This window comes from Sarcophilus harrisii, chromosome 4 (genome assembly GCF_902635505.1).
Source record: "Sarcophilus harrisii chromosome 4, mSarHar1.11, whole genome shotgun sequence".
In the NCBI taxonomy this organism is placed as follows: Eukaryota; Metazoa; Chordata; class Mammalia; order Dasyuromorphia; family Dasyuridae; genus Sarcophilus; species Sarcophilus harrisii.
In genome coordinates, this window is record NC_045429.1 from 181,029,468 (window position 1) to 181,048,778 (window position 19,311).

Here is a 19,311-nt window from a genome sequence, read left to right on the forward strand (position 1 = left end):
AGGAGCTCAGCAATGAGGTTCATGAGGAAACATGTAGTCTCGATGCAGTTCTTTTAAAAAGCATTTAAATATTGTTAGAGCAATTAGAATTTACATTAATAGATGTACATTAATTAATACATGTACATTAACATAAAGTTGGAAATGGAAATCATCTAAGAAATAATCATCTTTTTGTACATCTTACTTAAGATGAAAGAAGGTATAACTATTCCTGACACCTTTTATTCTTTCCCATGGAGCCTTGCTTTTTTCTTTGGGACTATTTGTGCTTCCCTAATTGCTATATGCAAGGGTATGGAGGAAAATTGACATTTCCCAGGCAGAATGGAAGACTCAGTTTTTCAGGGGATGGGCAGGAAAAGGCGTCCTTTGGGGATTACTCTCCATGCAATTTGGTTCTCTTCTGACTACTTTTTGCTTTTTAATCACAAAGATCTCAAGATAGTACTATGAAGTCTAACCTCTGAATTTAAATTGTATTTATTGCCAATGTAATTCATAAATCTTCTGTCTCTTTATCTTTGTAAATGTTGTAAACGGATTACCCCTTGGTTCCTTCAAGGTCTGGTCAGATTTTCATTTGGTCTGTTTCTCTGGCTGCTTTTTCCATTTTCTGGTTCAGATTATTAATTCTAAAAATGTTTTGCATAACCTTAATTTCAGAATAGAGACCCTAATCAATTGAATCTAACCAGAAATAAAATATTTCACTTCTGGAATCTTTTTATCTCTTCCTTGATTAGATTTTTTCTTATCGCTTCTTTGAAGCCTGGTTTACAACTGCTTTGGGATTTAGCTGGGATTGTCAGTGTTGCTTGAGGCAGTAAGAAATTAAGTCTCGATAGGAACTCCCTGGGGGATTTTGCCCCGCCCAAGTTCCCTATTCACATAAAATCCCCGGATCTACCCATCTTTATTCGGTTGGGGTTTTTTCAAAAAAGATCCCGGGGTGGTTGGTCATTTTCTTCTCCAGCTCCTTTTACAGACCAGGAAATGGAAGCAAACAGGGTTGAGTGACTTGCTCAGGGTCACGCGGCTAAGAGACCTTTCCCCTCTCACGTAATGATATTTAAAGTTACAAAGTACTGAACATTTATCTTCCTTAGACTGAAAATAAGTTTGCTTTAGGCAAAACACTGTGTAGCCAATCGGAGCCTTAAGCTTCTACTCAGTGCCACGCCAGGTGTTCGGAGACGCAAGACACTCTCTGTCCTCAAGGAGCTCAATCAGTCTTGTAATCGATTTATTCTTACACCAGTCCAGTAAGTTAGTCAGGCCTTCAGTATCATCGTCGCACCCTCCCGTCCGCGTTTGCGGATGAGGAAATCGCGGTCCCGTCACTTGCCTGGGAGAGGAAGAGGAGTAACCAAGCTGGGATTCGAACCCACGTTTGCTTACTCTCGGGCCACGGTCGCACGCCGCAGCGACTCAGAGCGGGAAGCAGCTTTCGGACAATTTCAGGCAGGAGTGGGGAGGTCCGGAATCCTCCCGCCCCGTAAGGTGCCGGGGACCTAGATGCTCCGAGGCATGGGAGGAGGTAGGGTGGGGGGCGAGAGGGCTTGCCAACGGTCACATGGTACAGACCGCAGGAGCGCGCAAGCGGGCGCAGCCCGAGGGGGTGCTCGAGCTGTAAACGCCCCCGCAAGGGGCTCGGTTGGTGGGTTGAGGCCGCGGGCCCTCGGGAGTCTCGGGAGTCTAGCTTCCATCTTCTCTTGCCGGGTTGGACCGCTAGTTGCGCAGCAGCTCCTCCATTTACCTCCTCCCAGCCCGGCCGGCGCTCGGCGGATTATGTAAGGACTGCTGGCCCCGCCTCGCCGCGCCCCGCCCCTGCCGGCCTCTGACGGGCGGAGAACGGAGGAATAGGAGGTGGAGAGAAGCCGCCGCCGCCGCCGCCGCCGCCGCCGCCGCCAACTTCAGACCTAGCTGCGGATCTGGCCGCAGGAAGCCGGGCCCCCGATCCCCAGTCGCCCAGAGCGGGGCCATGGCAGCCGGCGCCCTGCTCCCGACCCCGACCCGGGCTGCAGCCCCGCGGCTGCTGCTCCCTACCCGACGCTGAGCAGACGAGCTGCCGAACCGTACAGCGCTAGCCGTCCCTGTCGCCGCCGCTGCGGCTCCGGCTTCTGCGCCTACTTCTTTTCAGCACAAGTTTCTGCCGCCTCGTAGAGCAGCTTTGGAAGGACCGGAGAGGGGCCGAGGGGCCGCCGTCCCTGGCCCGCCGGCCATGTGGGGGCGATTCCTGTCCTTGGAGCCCGGCGGCCCCGGCGGAGCCCGCAGCTACCCCACGGGTAAGAAGCGAGGGGCCAAGAAGGGCCAGGCCCGGGCCCGGGGTTGCGGGAGAGACCCACCCGGTGCGGCTGCCCTGCCCGGCCCGACTGGGGCTGTGTCCCCGCCCGCTCTTTCTCACGCTTCACCCCGGTCCTCTCCATCCCCCTTTTCTCTTCCCCCCTCCTCTTGTCGGCTTGAGGCTGCGCGAGTGACATCTGGCGGGGCCCCCGGAGTTGCTCTGCCTTCCCCCGACCCCAGGATCCCCGCCCCCGTCTCTGAGGCTGCCGCCTGCTCCCCCCAAATCTCCAGACGCCCCGCAATCTCGACTCCAGGCGGGGCCTCCCGGTTTGGGCGCAGCCTTTGTTGCCCCTCTTCGCCTTGTTGCGGTGTAGATTTAAGAAACGATCCTCCCCCACGAAGGATTGGGAGGGAGAGGAATCGGGGTGCCTCCGGCTCCCCGCCTGGAAGCCGGGGGAAGGGCTCGGCTCCAAGGCTACTGCAGTGCGGAGGGGACCAGGAAATGCAGTTAATAGTGTGGCTCTTTGTGGGAGGGGTTCCTTTTTTTGCGGGGGGGGGGCGGCAGAAAGTGCTCCCGAGCTTCTCTAGCCGCCCCCAGTTAGAGGAAGTAACGTCGCCCCTGCGCCTTAGGGGGGCGGGTTCTCCCGGCTTCTCTCCCGGTCGGGAACGGGCCCGAGCGATAATTAGAGCCTCCTTCTGTCGGGAGGAGGCGGCGAGAAAAAACCGCTATTTCGAGGGTTTGTTTCTGGGGCGGGCGAGGCAGCCCTCGGTGCCTGCATTTGCAGGAACGTGGAACTCGATCTGAGAAGCGCTTTTCCTCCCTCTCTTTTCCTCAAGTTTAAGGGACTGCGAAGGGGAGTCCTGGGGCCTTAAGAGCCTCTGACTTTGAACCTAGCCCTTGGGTTCTCCCTTTGCATCCCTCCGGGATGGGTAATTAAGGAGTCTAATACCTTGCATGCTCACGGCTTGCCTGGAGGAACTGTTAGGTGATTGCGTAGGTACAGGTTTACCGTTTCCTTTCTGCTTTTGTCACTCGTGACATTGAATTTTTCTGTGGTCCAGGTTGGAGTTAGCCAGCCAAAAAGTCCCTTTTACATTTGGGCAAGCAATCAAAAGAAGACTTTGGTCCAGAGGTGCTGTAGAGAATAGATTCGTTCTCTTGCCCCCTGCAGGTTAGCATTTGCACTGAGATTTCTTAAAGTTTATTATATTTACAAAATAAAACCCCAAGTATTTGCTTCACTTTGTTAAATGCCAAAACTAAATCTACCATCTCATTTAATCCAGAATGACATTTAAATCAGAGCCTCAAATAAGTATAAATTAGGTCAGAAATTTGGATTGTAGCTTTTTTTTCTTACAGATATACCTATTAACTACTAGAAAAGTTTTGAAATCAGTATATGCCTTTAATGTTTTGAACATTCATTTTTAAATAATTGGAACAACCAGAAGCTTTACTTTTGTTGGTTTTACTGACAAAAAATATATGGATGAAATAATCGTTTTACCTAAGTTGATGTTTTTGTTCTGATGTAGATTATAGTTGAGATTCCTGGAAATTTTTTTAAAACAATCTTTTGAAATGTGTCTATCTAGTATTAGAAAATTCTGTTAATCTGTAAATAGTAATGGTAGTTATCTATAGCAAATTTACTTCCAGAGATTGATGTCATCTGGTATACTTCTTATAATTACTTGGGGGAGGGAGAGATTTTATGTTTGTTGTATGTATAGATTCATAAAGGTATTGTGTCCATTTAAAAATTGTTTTCTACCAGGGAACTGCTAGGGTAAAGGGGGTAAGAGGATAATGCATTTTATGAGATGTGGGAGAATAAAGGAAGTGATTGATTTTAATGATGCCCTTTTAAAATGCTATCAGCTTATAATTGCCCTTGGCATATGCCAGAGATGGATTCTAACGTATGAGTATCAGTTACTCATATTTCTATTTAGGTTGTCCCAAAACTGCATTATGACTTTTGGGACTTAAAAAAACTATTTTCTCAGAATGAATCCCGGAAGTGAGTTGTATAAAGTATTATTTTCTCCATTTTTCAAATAAGGGCACTAATGATGATAAAATGAAATGTAAATGTTTTAACTTTGGTAAATGTATATATATAATTCAGGGTTTGAATTGATATTCCAGTGAATTAAATTGTTCCTTAATTATGTTGAGAAAACATCTTAGCTAGGTAAAATCTAGACTGCATTATAAGATAATATAGAAAATAGTTGTAAGTAATAAGATGATTGTATATTTTTTCAATCCTCTATTAAGAGGAAAATCTTTATAGATTCTTCCTTGAAAGCATTTTTGGTTTTAAAAATAAAATATGGCTTTAAAAACAGGAACAGCTGGTGAAGGTCAAAATATGGTCTCAGTATTGATCCACGTAGGACATTTTTAGTACTGACAATTTAGAGCAAATATCTGTTTTTCTAAAGTTTTAAAGACAGTCTTTTTAAAAAGTGTTCTCCAAATATGATTTTATTACAACATATCAGTTAGTAGTGTCTTTAGTTTTGAATGCCAGCTGTGAGGCTAAGTAATATTAAACTATGAAAGTAAAAAAGTATAAGACAAAAGGGAATGGGGAAGATAAGATTAAAAATAAGGCTATTCTGGTGGAATATTCTAGATTGTTCCCTGAAATTACTTCATGTACTTCATTTAATATGTCGGTGACATATATTAGACTGTCCAAGCTAACATTAGATTAATATTAACTGTTAAAATGCTTGCTTTTTTTTTTTTTTAACCAATTTATGTCTTTGTCTTTTTTCTCTCTTTTCCTTTCTTGGACACACACACACATGTTACTGGTAAAAAACTGTTGAAATGAAGCATTGATTCAATTAGAGGTGTAGCATCTTAGTAACATGTTGTGAAGGTTGCTGTTTTATCATAAATATTTAGCTATATTTTCAAGATTAATATTTGTCCTGAGAGAGTGTAGTGCTTTGATACTTTTTTAGTGCCACAGTTTCATCACTCACTCAATCTCTACTCATTCTGTGTACATCTTAGAGAATTTGAAGATTTATAACTGGAAAGGAATTAGAATTCATTTATTTATTTGTTATCATTATATATTTATTTATTATTTAATTGGTCTTAAGATACCTTCAAACCATTACTTTAAAAATAAATTTTTATTGTTGTGTTTTGTTTTTATATCACTGTAGTTTTCCTTCCCCTCTTCTCCCAGACAGCCATCCCATGCAACAAATACATGACAAAAAAAAAAGAAAGAAAAGAAAAAGAAGAGGAAAAACATCATAACTGATTAGTACAGTGAAAATTAAAAAATATATATTGTGGTGTACAACATTCTGAACTTTTTCCCCCTGTATACCTTTATATTTTTAAAAATTGAGGAACCTAAAATTTTTGTTTGTTATATCTATTAATATTTATTATACTAAAAATTAGAAATAATAGTAAGAAACTTCTCATGTTAACATAATTTACATTTTAAAAGAAAATTTTTTCACAACAACAACAAAAAAAAAGAGGAATGGCATTGTTTTACATATTGAACAGAGTTACCTCTGCAATTGCATTTATTATCTTCTGTAATTTGTCTTCTTTGCTAGAACCTCATTCAGATTGTACTCACAGGTTACATTCTCGAACTATTCATGTCACAGAGTGTCCTCCATACCTGGAATACTCTTCTTCCTCATATCTGTCTACTGTCTTTTTTTAAGGCCCAATTAAAATCCCATTTTCTATGGGAAGCCTTTTCCTAATCCCTCTGAATTCTAGTGTCTGCCCTATTTTATTTATTTCTTTTTTATCTTATAAAACTTATTTGTATGAATTTCTTTCTTGCCTGTCCTCATAAGATTAAGGGAAAGGACTGTTTTTTTGTCTCTTTTTGAATCCTCAAAGGCTTAGCACAGTACATGATATGTAGTAAGTATTTAATAAACACTTATTGAATATGACTGATTTATATAAGTGTGAGAAGAAAGGCATCTTGTCTGGGAATTTCCAAGGTTGCATTTTGTTTAACTGTCAAAATTCTTTTACAAAATCAGTAGACAGTGACATTCTTTTTTTTTCCCTGAGGTAATTGGGGTTAAGTGATTTGCCCACGGTCACATAGCTAGGAAGTGTTAAGTGTTTGAAGCTGGATTTGAACTCAGATCCTCCTGACTTCAGGGCTAGTGCTCTGTCCACTGTACCCTCTAGTTGTCCCAACAGTGATATCTTTTATAGTCCTCTTAGTTGTATAACACCTTCAAGAGCTTGTCCTTTCATTTCATTATATTTTAATTAAGAACACAGTAGATGATTGCATGTACCTTTCTCATAACAGTTTAATAGAAATGAGAAAGTAGCTTTTATGTGTAGGCAATGGCTACTTATTTGGCTATTTATTTATTTTTTGATATAAGTAGTGCCCATTATTTTTTCCTTTCTTTTGGAATTTTTCCCGCTGGGGTATTGGAAATGTAACTTTTAGAGTGAATAGAGTTTAATTAAGCAACTGACTTTTTTTTTTCCCCTTGAGGCAATCGGGGTTAAGTGATTTGTCCAGGGTCACACAGATAGGAAGTTTTAAGTGTCTGAGACCAGATATGAACTCTGGTCCTCCTGATTTCAGGGCTGGTTCTCTAATCCACCACACCAACTAGTTGCCTGAGGGTTTTTTTTTTTTTTAAGTGTTTAGTGTGTAGCTTCCTGTTTGTAAATGTTTTATTCCATGTGTATTTAATTAGATCCAGCATGTTGCCTTTTTTAAAAATTGCTTTCGCTGTTTCTTTACATAGTAGTATATTCTGTATCATGACAATAATGAAGTGGTTCCATAATCAAAGTTTGATGATAATAGAGTGGCACTGAAATAACTGGCAAATCTACAATTCTTTTGGTTTAATCTACAAATAATCTGCAGGCATGCCTATGATTTGACTTCATTGCATTTTGTTATAAGTTGTTAGAAGGCTCATTTCCATCTTAACTACTTTCCAGAGTTATGCTATTTTCTAGATTGTGTTTTATAAATTAGGTTGTACTTTAAATTAGTGTTTTCTTTGGCTGCTATGTTCTGGTTATCAAGAAAATCATGCTCTTCTTTTTTTAGTCTCCTTATGTTAACCATCCCAAAGAAAAGAAAGTTATCAAATGTCTCTACTTTTGTCCTTTTGCCATTTTTTTGAGTTAACAGTTTTGTTTCAATAGGTCTTTTGAGTGCTATAGTATTTGCTTGCTCAAAAGAAACATTCCTGGATCAAAGGGTATGCACAGTTTGATAACTTTTTGAACATAGTTCTAAATTACTTTTCAGAATGGCTGGATCCCTTAACAGTTCCACCAACAATGTATTAGTGTCCCAGTTTTCCCACACCCCTTTCAACATTCGTCATTATCTTTTCCTGTCATCTTAGCCAATCTGAGAGGTGTGTAGTGATATCTCAAGAGTTGTCTTTATTATTTTTTGTTACTGTTATTGATTATCACAGTTTTTTTTAATTAAAACTTTTCCATGGGTAATGTTTCAAAACTGATCCTTAGAAAACTTTCTGTTCCAAATTTTTCCCTCCCTCCACCCTCTCTCCTAGATGGCAGGTAGTCCAATACATATTAAATATGTTAAAATATATGTTAAATACAATATATGTATACATAAGGAAAAAAAAACCTGAGAAGGTAAACAAAATGCAAACAAAGATCAGAAAATGTGAAAATGCTACGTTGTGGTCCACGTTCAGTTCCCGCAGGCTTTCTTCATCATTGAACAATTGGAACTAGTTTGAATCATCTCATTGTTGGACATGAGAGTCATGTCCATCAAAATTGATCATTGTATAGTCTTTTTGTTGCTGTGTATAATGATCTCCTGCTTCTGCTCATTTCACTTAGCATCAGTTCATATATGTCTCAGAGTTGTCTTAATTTATATTTCTCTGATCAATAGTGATTAAAGTACTTTCTCATGTGATTAGAAATGGTTTAATTTCTTCATCTAAAAATTATTCATTTTTTGACCATTTATCATTTGGAGAATGGCTTGAATTCTTATAAATTTGAGTCAATTCTCTATATATTTTAAAAATGAGGTCTTTATCAGGGTGCTTAAATGTAAAAATGATTTCCCAATTTATTGCTTCTCTTTTAATCTGGTCTTCATTAATTTTGTTTATACAAAATCTTTTTAACTTAATATAATCAAATTTATCTGTCTGGTGTTCAGTTATGAGTTCCAGTTCTTTGGACACAGATTCCTTCTTTCTCCACAGATCTGAGATGTAAACTATCTTATGTTCTTCTAATTTGCTTATAATACCACTATTTATGTCTAAATCATGAATTCATTTAGATTTTATCTTGGTATGTGCTGTTAGGTGTGGGTCTAGCCCTAATTTCTTTGAAATTAGTTTCCAATTTTCCCAGCGGTTTTTGTCAAATAGAGAATTCTTATCCCAAAAGCTGGGGTCTTTGAGTTTGTCAAACATTAGATTGCTATAATTATTGACTATTTTGTCCTGTGAACCTAACCTATTCCACTAAGATGACTGGCTATTTCTTAGTCAGTACCAAATGGTTTTGATGACCTCTGCTTTATATAATGTATATTAACTTGAGACCTACTTTTTTTCTTTTTTTTACATTTGGGTATAGTATGAAACTCCTTTATTCTTTCCTCCTGGGAGAAATAGTCTACTTAATTGCAACTTCTTTATCTTCTGGTTTTACTTAGCATAAGGATGTCAGTGAAGATGATTCAGTTCTGATAATATTTCGACTTGTTGGTCATTGGACAAAAAGTTCAAGCCAGGATTGGCATTTGTAGATAGTATAAGAATTCTACAATTCTTGGCACTCTTTGCCCCCTTTCTGCCATTATATCACTAAAATTTTTCCTCGAGGAGGTGGATTACTTGTTGAATACTTGTCATTTTCAATGGATTGTTTGTTGAAGTTAACAAGTAATTTGTACAGTTCTCATCTCTGCTTACATTCAAGGAGCAATTGTATATGCAGTAGCTCTGTTTTTAACATTCACTTATTTAAAAGAAATGGGGTTTATGGCCTAGTGGATGGCAGCTTTGTAGTCAGGAAGACCTTGGGAAGAGGAATCTGTTGACTGTGAGGCTGTGGGCTGGTCAGTTAGCTTTCTAGGGTGTCCAGCAACTCAGCAGGACTGATGTTCAATAGAACACCAGATAGATAATTTTGATTATATTAAGTTAAAAAGGTTTTGTACAAACAAAACTAATGCAACAAGACTGCTCCAGAGAAGGAGCTAGACCAGTATTGGAAAAGAGTTTCCTTACTGTCTACTTCCCTGTACTGACAAACCACGGGGCCACAGATCCATAGATTCAGTATCTATTTCTAATAAGTAAGAGTTTAAAATTATTCTTTTTTTGTACTTGGTAGTTATTACGTTTTACTCTAACTTTTTAAACTTGAAAAAGCAAACATGTAATCTTTTAAAAAATAAATCAGTTCATTCTAAATTTGAAATATTTTAAAATTTGGTCACTATTTTTCAGCGATAAGTAGACTTAAAGGAGAACAAAGGATAGAGCTAGTAGTCTAAAATCAAAGGAAACTAGTTTCATTTAGGGGAAGAAGAGATGAAAATATGTGAATAGTATCTAAAATAATATGGAAAATTTTGACCTTCTGAAATCTCTAAAACATTTTTTTCTTTTTGCCCTTCCCACCAGCTTCTCAGCAGTTTTGCAGAAAAACACTCAATTAGGCTGAGAAAAAGTGAATATTGTTTTTTTAAATCCTTCTGCAAAGATAAAATACATCTTTTTATTCATGATTTGTTACATATAACAGATTTTAAGAAGTTAAAGTCAGTAAGAGATAGTTTTATTGTATTTTGAGTTTACTCAAGTAATTCCGAACTTTAAAATTATCTAGTAAAGAGATAGGAAGAATGATAGATTCAGAGTTGAAAGAGACCTTTGTAGGCATTTTTTTCAACCCATTTATTCTACAGATGAGAAAACTGAAGCCTAGAATGGGGTAATTTGTGCAAGATCTCAAAGGTAGTAAAAATGTCAGTATCAAAATTCAGACCCATCTCTGATTTCTGTGCTCCTTCCACTGCTATACAAGTACTTTCTGAATAGATTTTGTCAAATTTATGACTTTAATTGCATAACTAATTAAACTTAGTTAATCTCTTAAATAACTACTTTATTCTAAAACTAAAAAACATTTCAAGGTATGATAACATCCATTCCAAGAGGGCCAGAATAGTGTGGTACAGAAAAATTGATTTGAGCCTAACGACTATTATTCATTTACTAGCATCAAGCTTTAGATCTACTTAAAATGTCTTAACTAGTTGGTGTATGAATGTTAGCGTTGTAGTGATATCATAATTATAGGTGATAACTAGAATGATTACATCACAGAATAAACTTCTCTGCTATGATTCTAAATTAGAGGGACCCAAAAGTACTATGGTAACAATAAAGTATAACTCAATTTAGCCTAAGCAGGGATAATTGTATATGTTCTTTCATGGTGGGGGTTAGGGGGTGGGGGTGGTGGGTGTCAAAGTCCTTACTATTCTGGAACTAAATTTTATCCATTAGTAATTGGAATTCAGCAACTTCTTGGCTTGAATAATGGAAGGTATGTGAATCTGTTGAAACAAGGCAATAAATGGTGAGTCGATGTCTCCTTTATTAGTATATTGTGAATATAAAAGTACAGGAAAAATGTACAGTATAGAAATTTTCCTGACTGAACTATAATTCACTTAAGACTAGAGATTCTTAACATTTTTTTGCATCATGGATTCCTTTGGTAGTTTGGTAAAGTCTGGATATTTTTAAATGCATAAAATAAAATACATACAATTATAAAGAAAATCTAAAATTCTCTTGAAAACAATTTTAAAGCTATTTATTAAAAGTTCATGGAGCTCAAGTTAATAATCCCCCTTTATCATGAAAGTGCAAAATGGTGCGAGACATTAAGATGAAAAAATATTATGAATATATAGAATACTTAACTTCACAGCAAAGTTGATTACTATTATTTTGATTAGTTAATTGTAAAAAAGTTTTATTCTTGGCAAAATATAACTTAAAAAAACTTGTGGTAGTTAAAAAAGGGTCACTTTATTTTAAGGGATGGAGGATGATTTTAGGAAGAAATATTTTATGAATGCATTTGAACTTACTTTTTTCAAATATTTAAAAAGTAAACATGACCCTATAAAATTTTTAATTTTGTTTTTAATGTGACCTTTGTTTCTGTATATATTTTCCCTCTCCTTTGTATTTCTTGTAACAAAGATAAAAAAACAGAAGAAAAAAGAAATTCAGTAATATTAACCAATATATTACTTGAATTGAAATATGCAGTGTTAACATACATATAGTCTCCAGTCTTTGCAAAGCATGAAGGGAGATGTTTTCGTTCTGGTGTCTTTTGAATATAGCTTGGTCATTATAATCTAGCTCAAGATTTTTTTTTTTTTTTTTTTTTTTAAATAAGGCAATTGGAATGGTTTAACACTTGGCCAGGATGTCTGAGGCTAGATTTTGAACTGGGGTCCTCTTGACTCCAAGGTGGCTAATCTATTCATTATGCTATCTAGGTGCCCTAGGCTTAGATTCCGTAAAAAAAATTGTATTTATGCTATAGTCATTGTTGTATTAGTTCATGTCTACCCGTGTATTGTAAATTTGAAATACAGATATAAATTCATTGTTAATTAATGATGCAGTGATATTCTATTCCTTTTACATTTATTATCTTGTAAGAATGATCATCAGAAACTTAAGAGAAGACTTCTATGATATGAGGACAGAGTTAAATCTGCAGAACCAGCAAAATAATATGCTAACAACAATAAACTACACAAAATCCACAAATGATATAATTATAATTGTGGTGTTTGGCCACATCTGGGGCCATCTCCAGTAATCCTAATTATATGCCACAGGAGCCAGATGGCTCTGAAGGAGAGTGAGGTTTGTGACATTGCACTGTCCTCCCTCAATTAAATGCAATTTATTTGCAAGTCATGACATTACCTTCCTGATGTCTTGGTCCTCTTCTAGAACAAGGACAAATAATAAAAATAATAACAATTTGGCCACAAAGAAAACACCTATGCTTCTCCCCCCCCCCCCTTCCCCCCCCCGAGGCAATTGGGGTTAAGTGACTTGCCCAGGCAAACATCTAGGAAGTGTTAAGTGTCGGTTGGATTTGAACTCGGGGCCTCCTGATTTCAGGGCTGGTACTCTACCCACTGCACCATCTAGCTGCTCCAACACCTATACTTTCTTTATCTCCTCTTCCTACATTCTTTACAGAGGTAGAGATGAAGTGTGCATGATAATAAAGTTTTTCCTGATGTTAGTTTTACTGAACTGTAGTTTTCTCTTCTTTTTAATTCTTTGCTATAAAGAATAGCTCAGGGGGAAAGGTGGTATACATTGGGAAATAAAGATGATACAAAAACTATCCATAAAAATTTTTAAAATTATATTCCTTTGTACCCTTAATAAAGTATCCCAATACCTTACACATACATAGTAGGAATTCGTTAAATATTTGTTGCTTGATAGATGTCATCAACTATAAAAGTCAAAAGTACTGCAGTTAATTTTTTTTTTTATAATTATAACTTTTTATTGACAGAACATATACCTGGGTAATTTTTTACAACATTATCCCTTGCACTCACTTCTGTTCCGACTTTTCCCCTCCCTCCCTCCATCCCTTCCCCCAGATGGCAAGCAGTCCTATACATGTTAAATATGTCACAGTATTTCCTAGATACAATATATGTGTGTAGAATCAAACAGTTCTCTTGTTGCATAGGAAGAATTGGATTCAGAAGGTAAAAATAATCTGGGAAGAAAAACAAAAATGCAAACAGTTTACATTCATTTCCCAGTGTTCTTTCTTTGGGTGTAGCTGCTTCTGTCCATCATTGATCAATTGGAACTGTTAGATCTTTGAATTTAAAATTAAGTGGTTAAAGTTTATATCACTGTATTACTTTCTAGTTTATTATACACACAACTTAGGAGGAAAGTCAATGAAAATCTTTTATTCTTATGTGCTTTTGGAATAACAAATTTAATAGCAAGTGGTCATACTCCTACTCTCCAGCACAGGCTTTAGATAATATTTCTGGTGTCTTCAGTCTCAATTGCTTTGTCTGCAAAGAAAGCTTTTCCTTTTCTGAAACTTCATTTCATTAGTATAATATATTTCACAGTGTAAGTCTTTTTTTCTTTGTATAGAAGATTTTACTGGAAACGATTTTTTTTTTCTATTTTGGGAAAATTTGTCACCCAATTAATCCTGGGATTAATCACTTGGGGATACAAAGAAAAGTAAAAGACAAATACTTTCTACTTTCTGGCACTTCACATATCACATAAGCTTTCACATTACATAAACCACAGTCTAATGGGGAGACATCGTGCAAAAAATTAAATACAAATAACGTGTGTATATCTATATCTATATCTATCTATATCTATCTATCTATCTATCTATCTATCTATATAAAGTATATACTCAATAGGAGGAGGGCACTAAGCAGTGTGTGGTTAGCAGAGGAATTGATAAAAATTAATCCCTGAGGCAAGCTTCAAGAAGGCACTGATAAAGATTTGTGTAGTTCCATGGTCCCACCCTTTGGGGAAGGCCTCCGGTCTGAAATCCAAGTTATGTTAAACCCTTGAGACCCACCCTCTGTAGGGTTCTTGCCATGTCCCAGTCATGTCCCTGGGATTTAATTTTCCCTATAAAATCTACTTGTGGGCCATCCCATGATTGCTGTCCTCCAGTCCACCATGGTACTCTGCCTCTGGGTGGCTTTCCCCTTTCTCTTTCCCCCATGCCATGTAATATCTCCTCTAATCCCATCATGCTTCATAATCCCAATTCCACTTATAATTAACTAACTCTTTTAGGGCTCTCAGTCCCTTTCAGAATTTAGCTGGGCAGCTAAGGGCATGCCCCAGCCTCATGGGATGTGCCCTTTTAATTTTTATTCGGAAACTTGTCTTTCATATGCTCTCCCACTCTTTCATATTTACCATTCCTGGTGTCTAGTGGTAATCCTTCATTTTGTCTACTCTGTCTTCCCTAAATAAATAGAACTTTTGCCAAAGAGAACGGCCATTGTGAATTCTTCACGTGAAACTCAAGGCCAGCTTTTGGTGCCTTGCCATCACCTAGTCTCTGCATCACATTGCCTCTTCCACTCCTTTTCATTTCTCCTCAAACCTTTTGTAGCTCTCCTCTCCCTGCCTTCTCAGATGAGAAACTTGCTTCATATTTTACATGAAAAATTGAGGTCATTCATTGTGAGCTACTGCTTCTCTCTGTTCCTTATCACTCCCGTGTCTTCTGCCACCCTCCTCTTGACCGGTGCGAATGGGGAACCATGTGATAAGATGACTTTACTCCTTACCAAGGCAAACCCCTTCTAACCTCTTGTAGTGATCCTCTTCCATCCTATCTTTCAAAAGATTTCTGGCTCACTAATACATTATTGGTGGAGTTGTGAACTGATCCAACTATTCTGTAGAGCCAGTTGGAACTATGCCCATAGAACTATCAACTGCATACCCTTTGATCAACCAATAATATTACTAGGTCTGTATCCCAAAGAGGATCATTAAAAAGGGGAAAGCACCCACATGTGCAAAAATGTTTGTGGCAGCCCTTTTTGTAGCGACAAGAAACTGGTAATTGGAATGGATATCCATCAATTGTAGAATGGTTGAATACGTTATGATATATGAATATTATAGGATATTATTGTCCCCTAAGAAATGGTCAACAGGATGATTTCAGAGAGGCCTGGAGAGACTTACAGGAACTGATGCTGAGTGAAATGAGCAGAGCCAGGAGATCATTATAGATGGCAACTGCAAGATTATACAGTGATCAGTTCTTATGAATATGGCTCTCTACAACAAAGGGATGATTCAGGATTCCTTTGAATGGAAAGAGCCATCCGCACCCAGAGAGAGTACTGTGGGGACTGAGTATGAATCACAATTATATTTTCAGTCTTTTTATTGTTGTTTGCTTGCATTTTGTTTTCTTTCTCATTTTTTTCCTTTTTTGATCAGTTTTTTTTTTTTTTTGCAACATATAAATGTAGAAGTAAGTCTAGAAGAATTGCACATGTTTAATTTATATTGCATTACATAGCATCTAGGGGAGGGAGTGGCAGAAGGGAGGGAAAAATTTAGAACGCAGGGTTTTGAAAGTGAATGTTGAAAATTATTCATGCATGTGTTTTGAAAATAAAAAGCTTTAATTAATTTATTTTTATTTTTTTTGAACATTTAAGAAATTTTTATTACAAATTAATCTGAGCATTTTATTCTTTTGTCCATAAATTTTCAGTCTTTTTCTTTGTTAGTAAGATAGGATCAATATCTATCAAAGTTCCCCACTTAATATAGATTAGGGTGGTCCTTTCCCTAAAAAATCAAGGAGAAGCTATTCAGTCCAGGGGATTAAGGCTCCAGTAGTGTCCTCCCTCTCCCTCCCGGAACTTTTAAAAAACTTTAATTTAAACAAAAAAAATTGCCATCTATGTAATCTTCTCTTTATCACTTATTTCACTTATTTTCTTTTTCTTCTTCTCTCTCTTTTTTGTTTTTTTGGCTGAGGCAATTGGGGTTAAGTGACTTGCCCAGGGTCACACAGCTAGGAAGTGTTAAGAGTCTGAGGTCACATTTGAACTCAGGTCTTCCTGACTACTTATTTTCAATTTTTCCCTATTACTCCTTCTCCATTAACTACAAACATGCCCTTGCCTTTCCCAATGTAGGGAAAAAAACCCTCACATGATCTTTCCTTTGCTGTTGACTACTTTCCTCTATGTCTTTGTGGTTTAATTCCTTCCAGAAATTGATTATTATAAGTGTTTCCAATTTCCTCTTGCTCTTTTCTTAGTCCCTTACAATCTAGTTTGTGATTTTAAACCTCATTGTTTCTTTGTCACCTCCAGGTTTAAATACAAAATCCTATTTGTTATTCAAAGAATTCATAACCCAAATCTCCTCCATATCTGAGCCAGTGAAGCTTATTATAGGATTCCTTGCTGTTCCATGAACAAGACATTCTATTTCTGGGCTTAAGACATTTTTTTGGGCTCCCCCATAAGTGGAATATTCTTCTTCCTCATTTCTGCCTTGCTTTGTGACTTCCTTTAAGTACCGATTAAAATCCGATTTCTTTTTTTTTTTTTTTTTTTAGACGATTGGGGTTATGTGACTTGCCCAGGCACACAAGTCACAAAACAAGTAAGGGACTGAGATCATATTTGAACTTGGGTCTTCCTGGCTCTAGGTCAGTACTCTATTAACTGCACATTATAGTTGCCCCCCAAATCCCATTTTTACAGAAAGCCTTTCCCAACCAACTCCTCTTGATTCTAGTGCTTTCTTTCTATTATTTCTTGTTTATATTTGCATATATCTTGTTTGTATGCATTTTCTTACTTGTTCTCTCCTCCCCTACCCCACTCCCCCTCAACTCCCCCTACAATTAGATTGTGAACTCCTTGAGGGCAGAGACTATTTTTTCCTCTGTATCCTCAGGATTTAGCAAAGTGCCTGGTACACTGTAGGCTCTTAGTAACTATTTATTGACTAGTAGATTTGAAGGAAACTAGAGAATCCAGGAGGAGACAGGTGAGGTGGGGGAAAACATTATAGGCATGAGGGAAAACTATTGAAAACACATGGTGTCCAGGGATAGAGTATCTCATTTGAGGAGTTGCAAGAAAGACTTAATCTGTAAGAATGGACCAGATTAGGAAAGGCCTTAAAACCTAGAATTTTCAAATGGAGAATATACTAAAGTGGAGAAAGAATTGAGCCAGGGACACTTGCCCAGAATACTCTGAAACAGTCCAGCTATAAAATAGTTGGGGGCCCTATACTAGGATAGTTGCAGTATCAGAGGAGAAGTGACAGGATTTGGTCTGTAAAAAGAGTGGAAGTGAATTTAGTATAGTGCCTGAATTTCAAGTCTTTAGTGACTGGGAGGCTAGTAGTAACCTGGATAATAGAGGATAGTTTTTTTGGGGGGGGAAAGATAAATGAGATAAGTTTTGGATATTCATCTTGTCACTGTCATCTCAGTATTTCTTGAGGGTTGTGTATTAGGTTGGTTGCTTTGCTTCCACTGTGAGCTTGCTCCCTAAAAAGCACGGTATCTCCTTCTGTGGGTTTGTTGTAACCATGGCAGTTATAGTCATTGCTGATGTGGTTTAAGGAGAGCAAATCCTGACTCCAAGTGATGTGTTTGGCGTGTAGCATCGAATAATGAGACTGATATAGCCCCCAAAGTTGAGGTTCAGTCTTGTGAAGAATCTACAATGATCATTCTCAATGGCAGAAGGTAGGCTTATTTTGGAGAAAAGGTTACAGACCAAATGAAGAGATTCAGTAGACACCAGGAATGGTAAATATGAAAGAGTTGGGAGAGCAGTAGGGTTATAAGGGAAACGGATTTTTAAACATTTGATGATGGAAAAGACAAATTGTTCCGTAAGGGAAATCATAATTAATGAGGAGGGAGGGAACATTCCATGAAATTGGAGTATACTATTAACTGGCAGGTTAAATAATAGGAAAAGAGATTTTGCATCTAAAAAGAGTTAGCCATAAGAAAGAGGAAAACACTATTGAGGGCTGGTGGGGTGAGAAGAGAGACAACATGTGATATGAGAGGGGGTGAGGGGAAAGATATCATGAGGCAGAGTACTGTAATGGATTGGGACAGGAGGCTAAACAGATCCTTATTAGTGCCCTTCCCTATCTATTCCAATTACCCTCTAAAGCTTCAGGCTACCATGCAATACTTGTCTAAGGTACTGCTATGCTTATTCAGAAAGAGCACAGAATAGTAATAGACATTACCTATAGAATAATTTTCCTTACCTTTTGATGGCCCCCATGTATTACCAGTTATCTAAGTGAAAAATTTGCCTCTGTTTCTATTGCTGACTTTCAAATGAACAAGTCTATTATTTGTAGGAATATACTATTATCTGTCTAATAGGACTCAAATGTATTAGTCTGCTTTTTTTTTTTTTTTTTTGCTACTTTCATTTAGGAATTTGCCTAATAACTAGAATGTGCTCTGGATTGAATTGAGGGGATCTGGATTCAAGTGCCATCTCTGGTAATTTACTTCTTCATGTGTAACTTTGCTTGGGCAAATCACTTTAACTTCTTAGGACTACTTTCCTCTTAGAAAAGGGTCAGATCTCTTCCAGAACTGGATCTGTATTTTTGTGAGTAATAGGAATTAATTATTTCAATGAACTTATTGACTATACTTCAGTTGTTAAAGTTAAGCTTTATTCTTTTGACTAGTACTTTTTCCTGTCAATTTGTTTTAATATTTTTTCATTTTATATAATAACCAAGATTTCCCTCTTTCCCCCTCCAAGAGAGCCATTCCTAGATGTTTTTTTTTAAACAGAAGGAAAAAAATGAAATGAAAATTCAGCAAAACAGATTAATATGTCAAAATGATATGAAAATATATTTAATGCAGAGTTATGCTTTTTCTCCTTTTCTAATAGCTCTTTAAAAAGGAGTAAAGGAGAGTATCTTTTCATATCTCTTGAAGCCAAGCGGGTACTTTGTAATTTATTATCATTAATTTTTGATTAATTGTGATTTTTTTTCCATATGTATTGTTGTGGCCATTATGGATACATTTTGGCTCTGCTTACTTAATTTTCAACCTGTCTATATGTGTTTCTGTGCTGCTTTGTATAATTAGGTTTGTCCTTTCTTACAACATAGTAATATTCCATTATTTTTCACTGTTAAAGGATGAATTTCTAACCAAGCAAGAGGCATATACATTTAAAAATGATAAAATAGATAATTTTGATTAGAAGAAATTGAAAAGGTTTTACACAAATAAAATGACTACATCTAGGATAAGCACTAGGAAGCAGTTTATTGGGGGGAAATCTCAGATTTTTTTTGTTCAAGGAATATAGATGGCAAAACAGA

General features: G+C 37.3%; 1 protein-coding gene across 3 annotated transcripts in view; it reads left to right on the top strand.

Moving 5' to 3' along the window:
- Positions 1-1,901: 1,901 nt before the first annotated feature.
- CEP85L (centrosomal protein 85 like) overlaps positions 1,902-19,311 on the top strand; it is a 142,556-nt gene continuing 125,146 nt past the window's right edge. The window contains exon 1 of one of the 3 annotated variants that reach the window (XM_031964359.1): positions 1,902-2,288. In XM_031964359.1, the coding sequence (XP_031820219.1) occupies positions 2,225-2,288 (64 nt within the window). In that variant the 5' untranslated portion in view covers positions 1,902-2,224. Of the gene's footprint in view, positions 2,289-10,623; positions 10,943-19,311 lie in introns of those variants that run through there. The other 2 variants (XM_031964361.1, XM_031964360.1) reach the window with 2 other exon arrangements.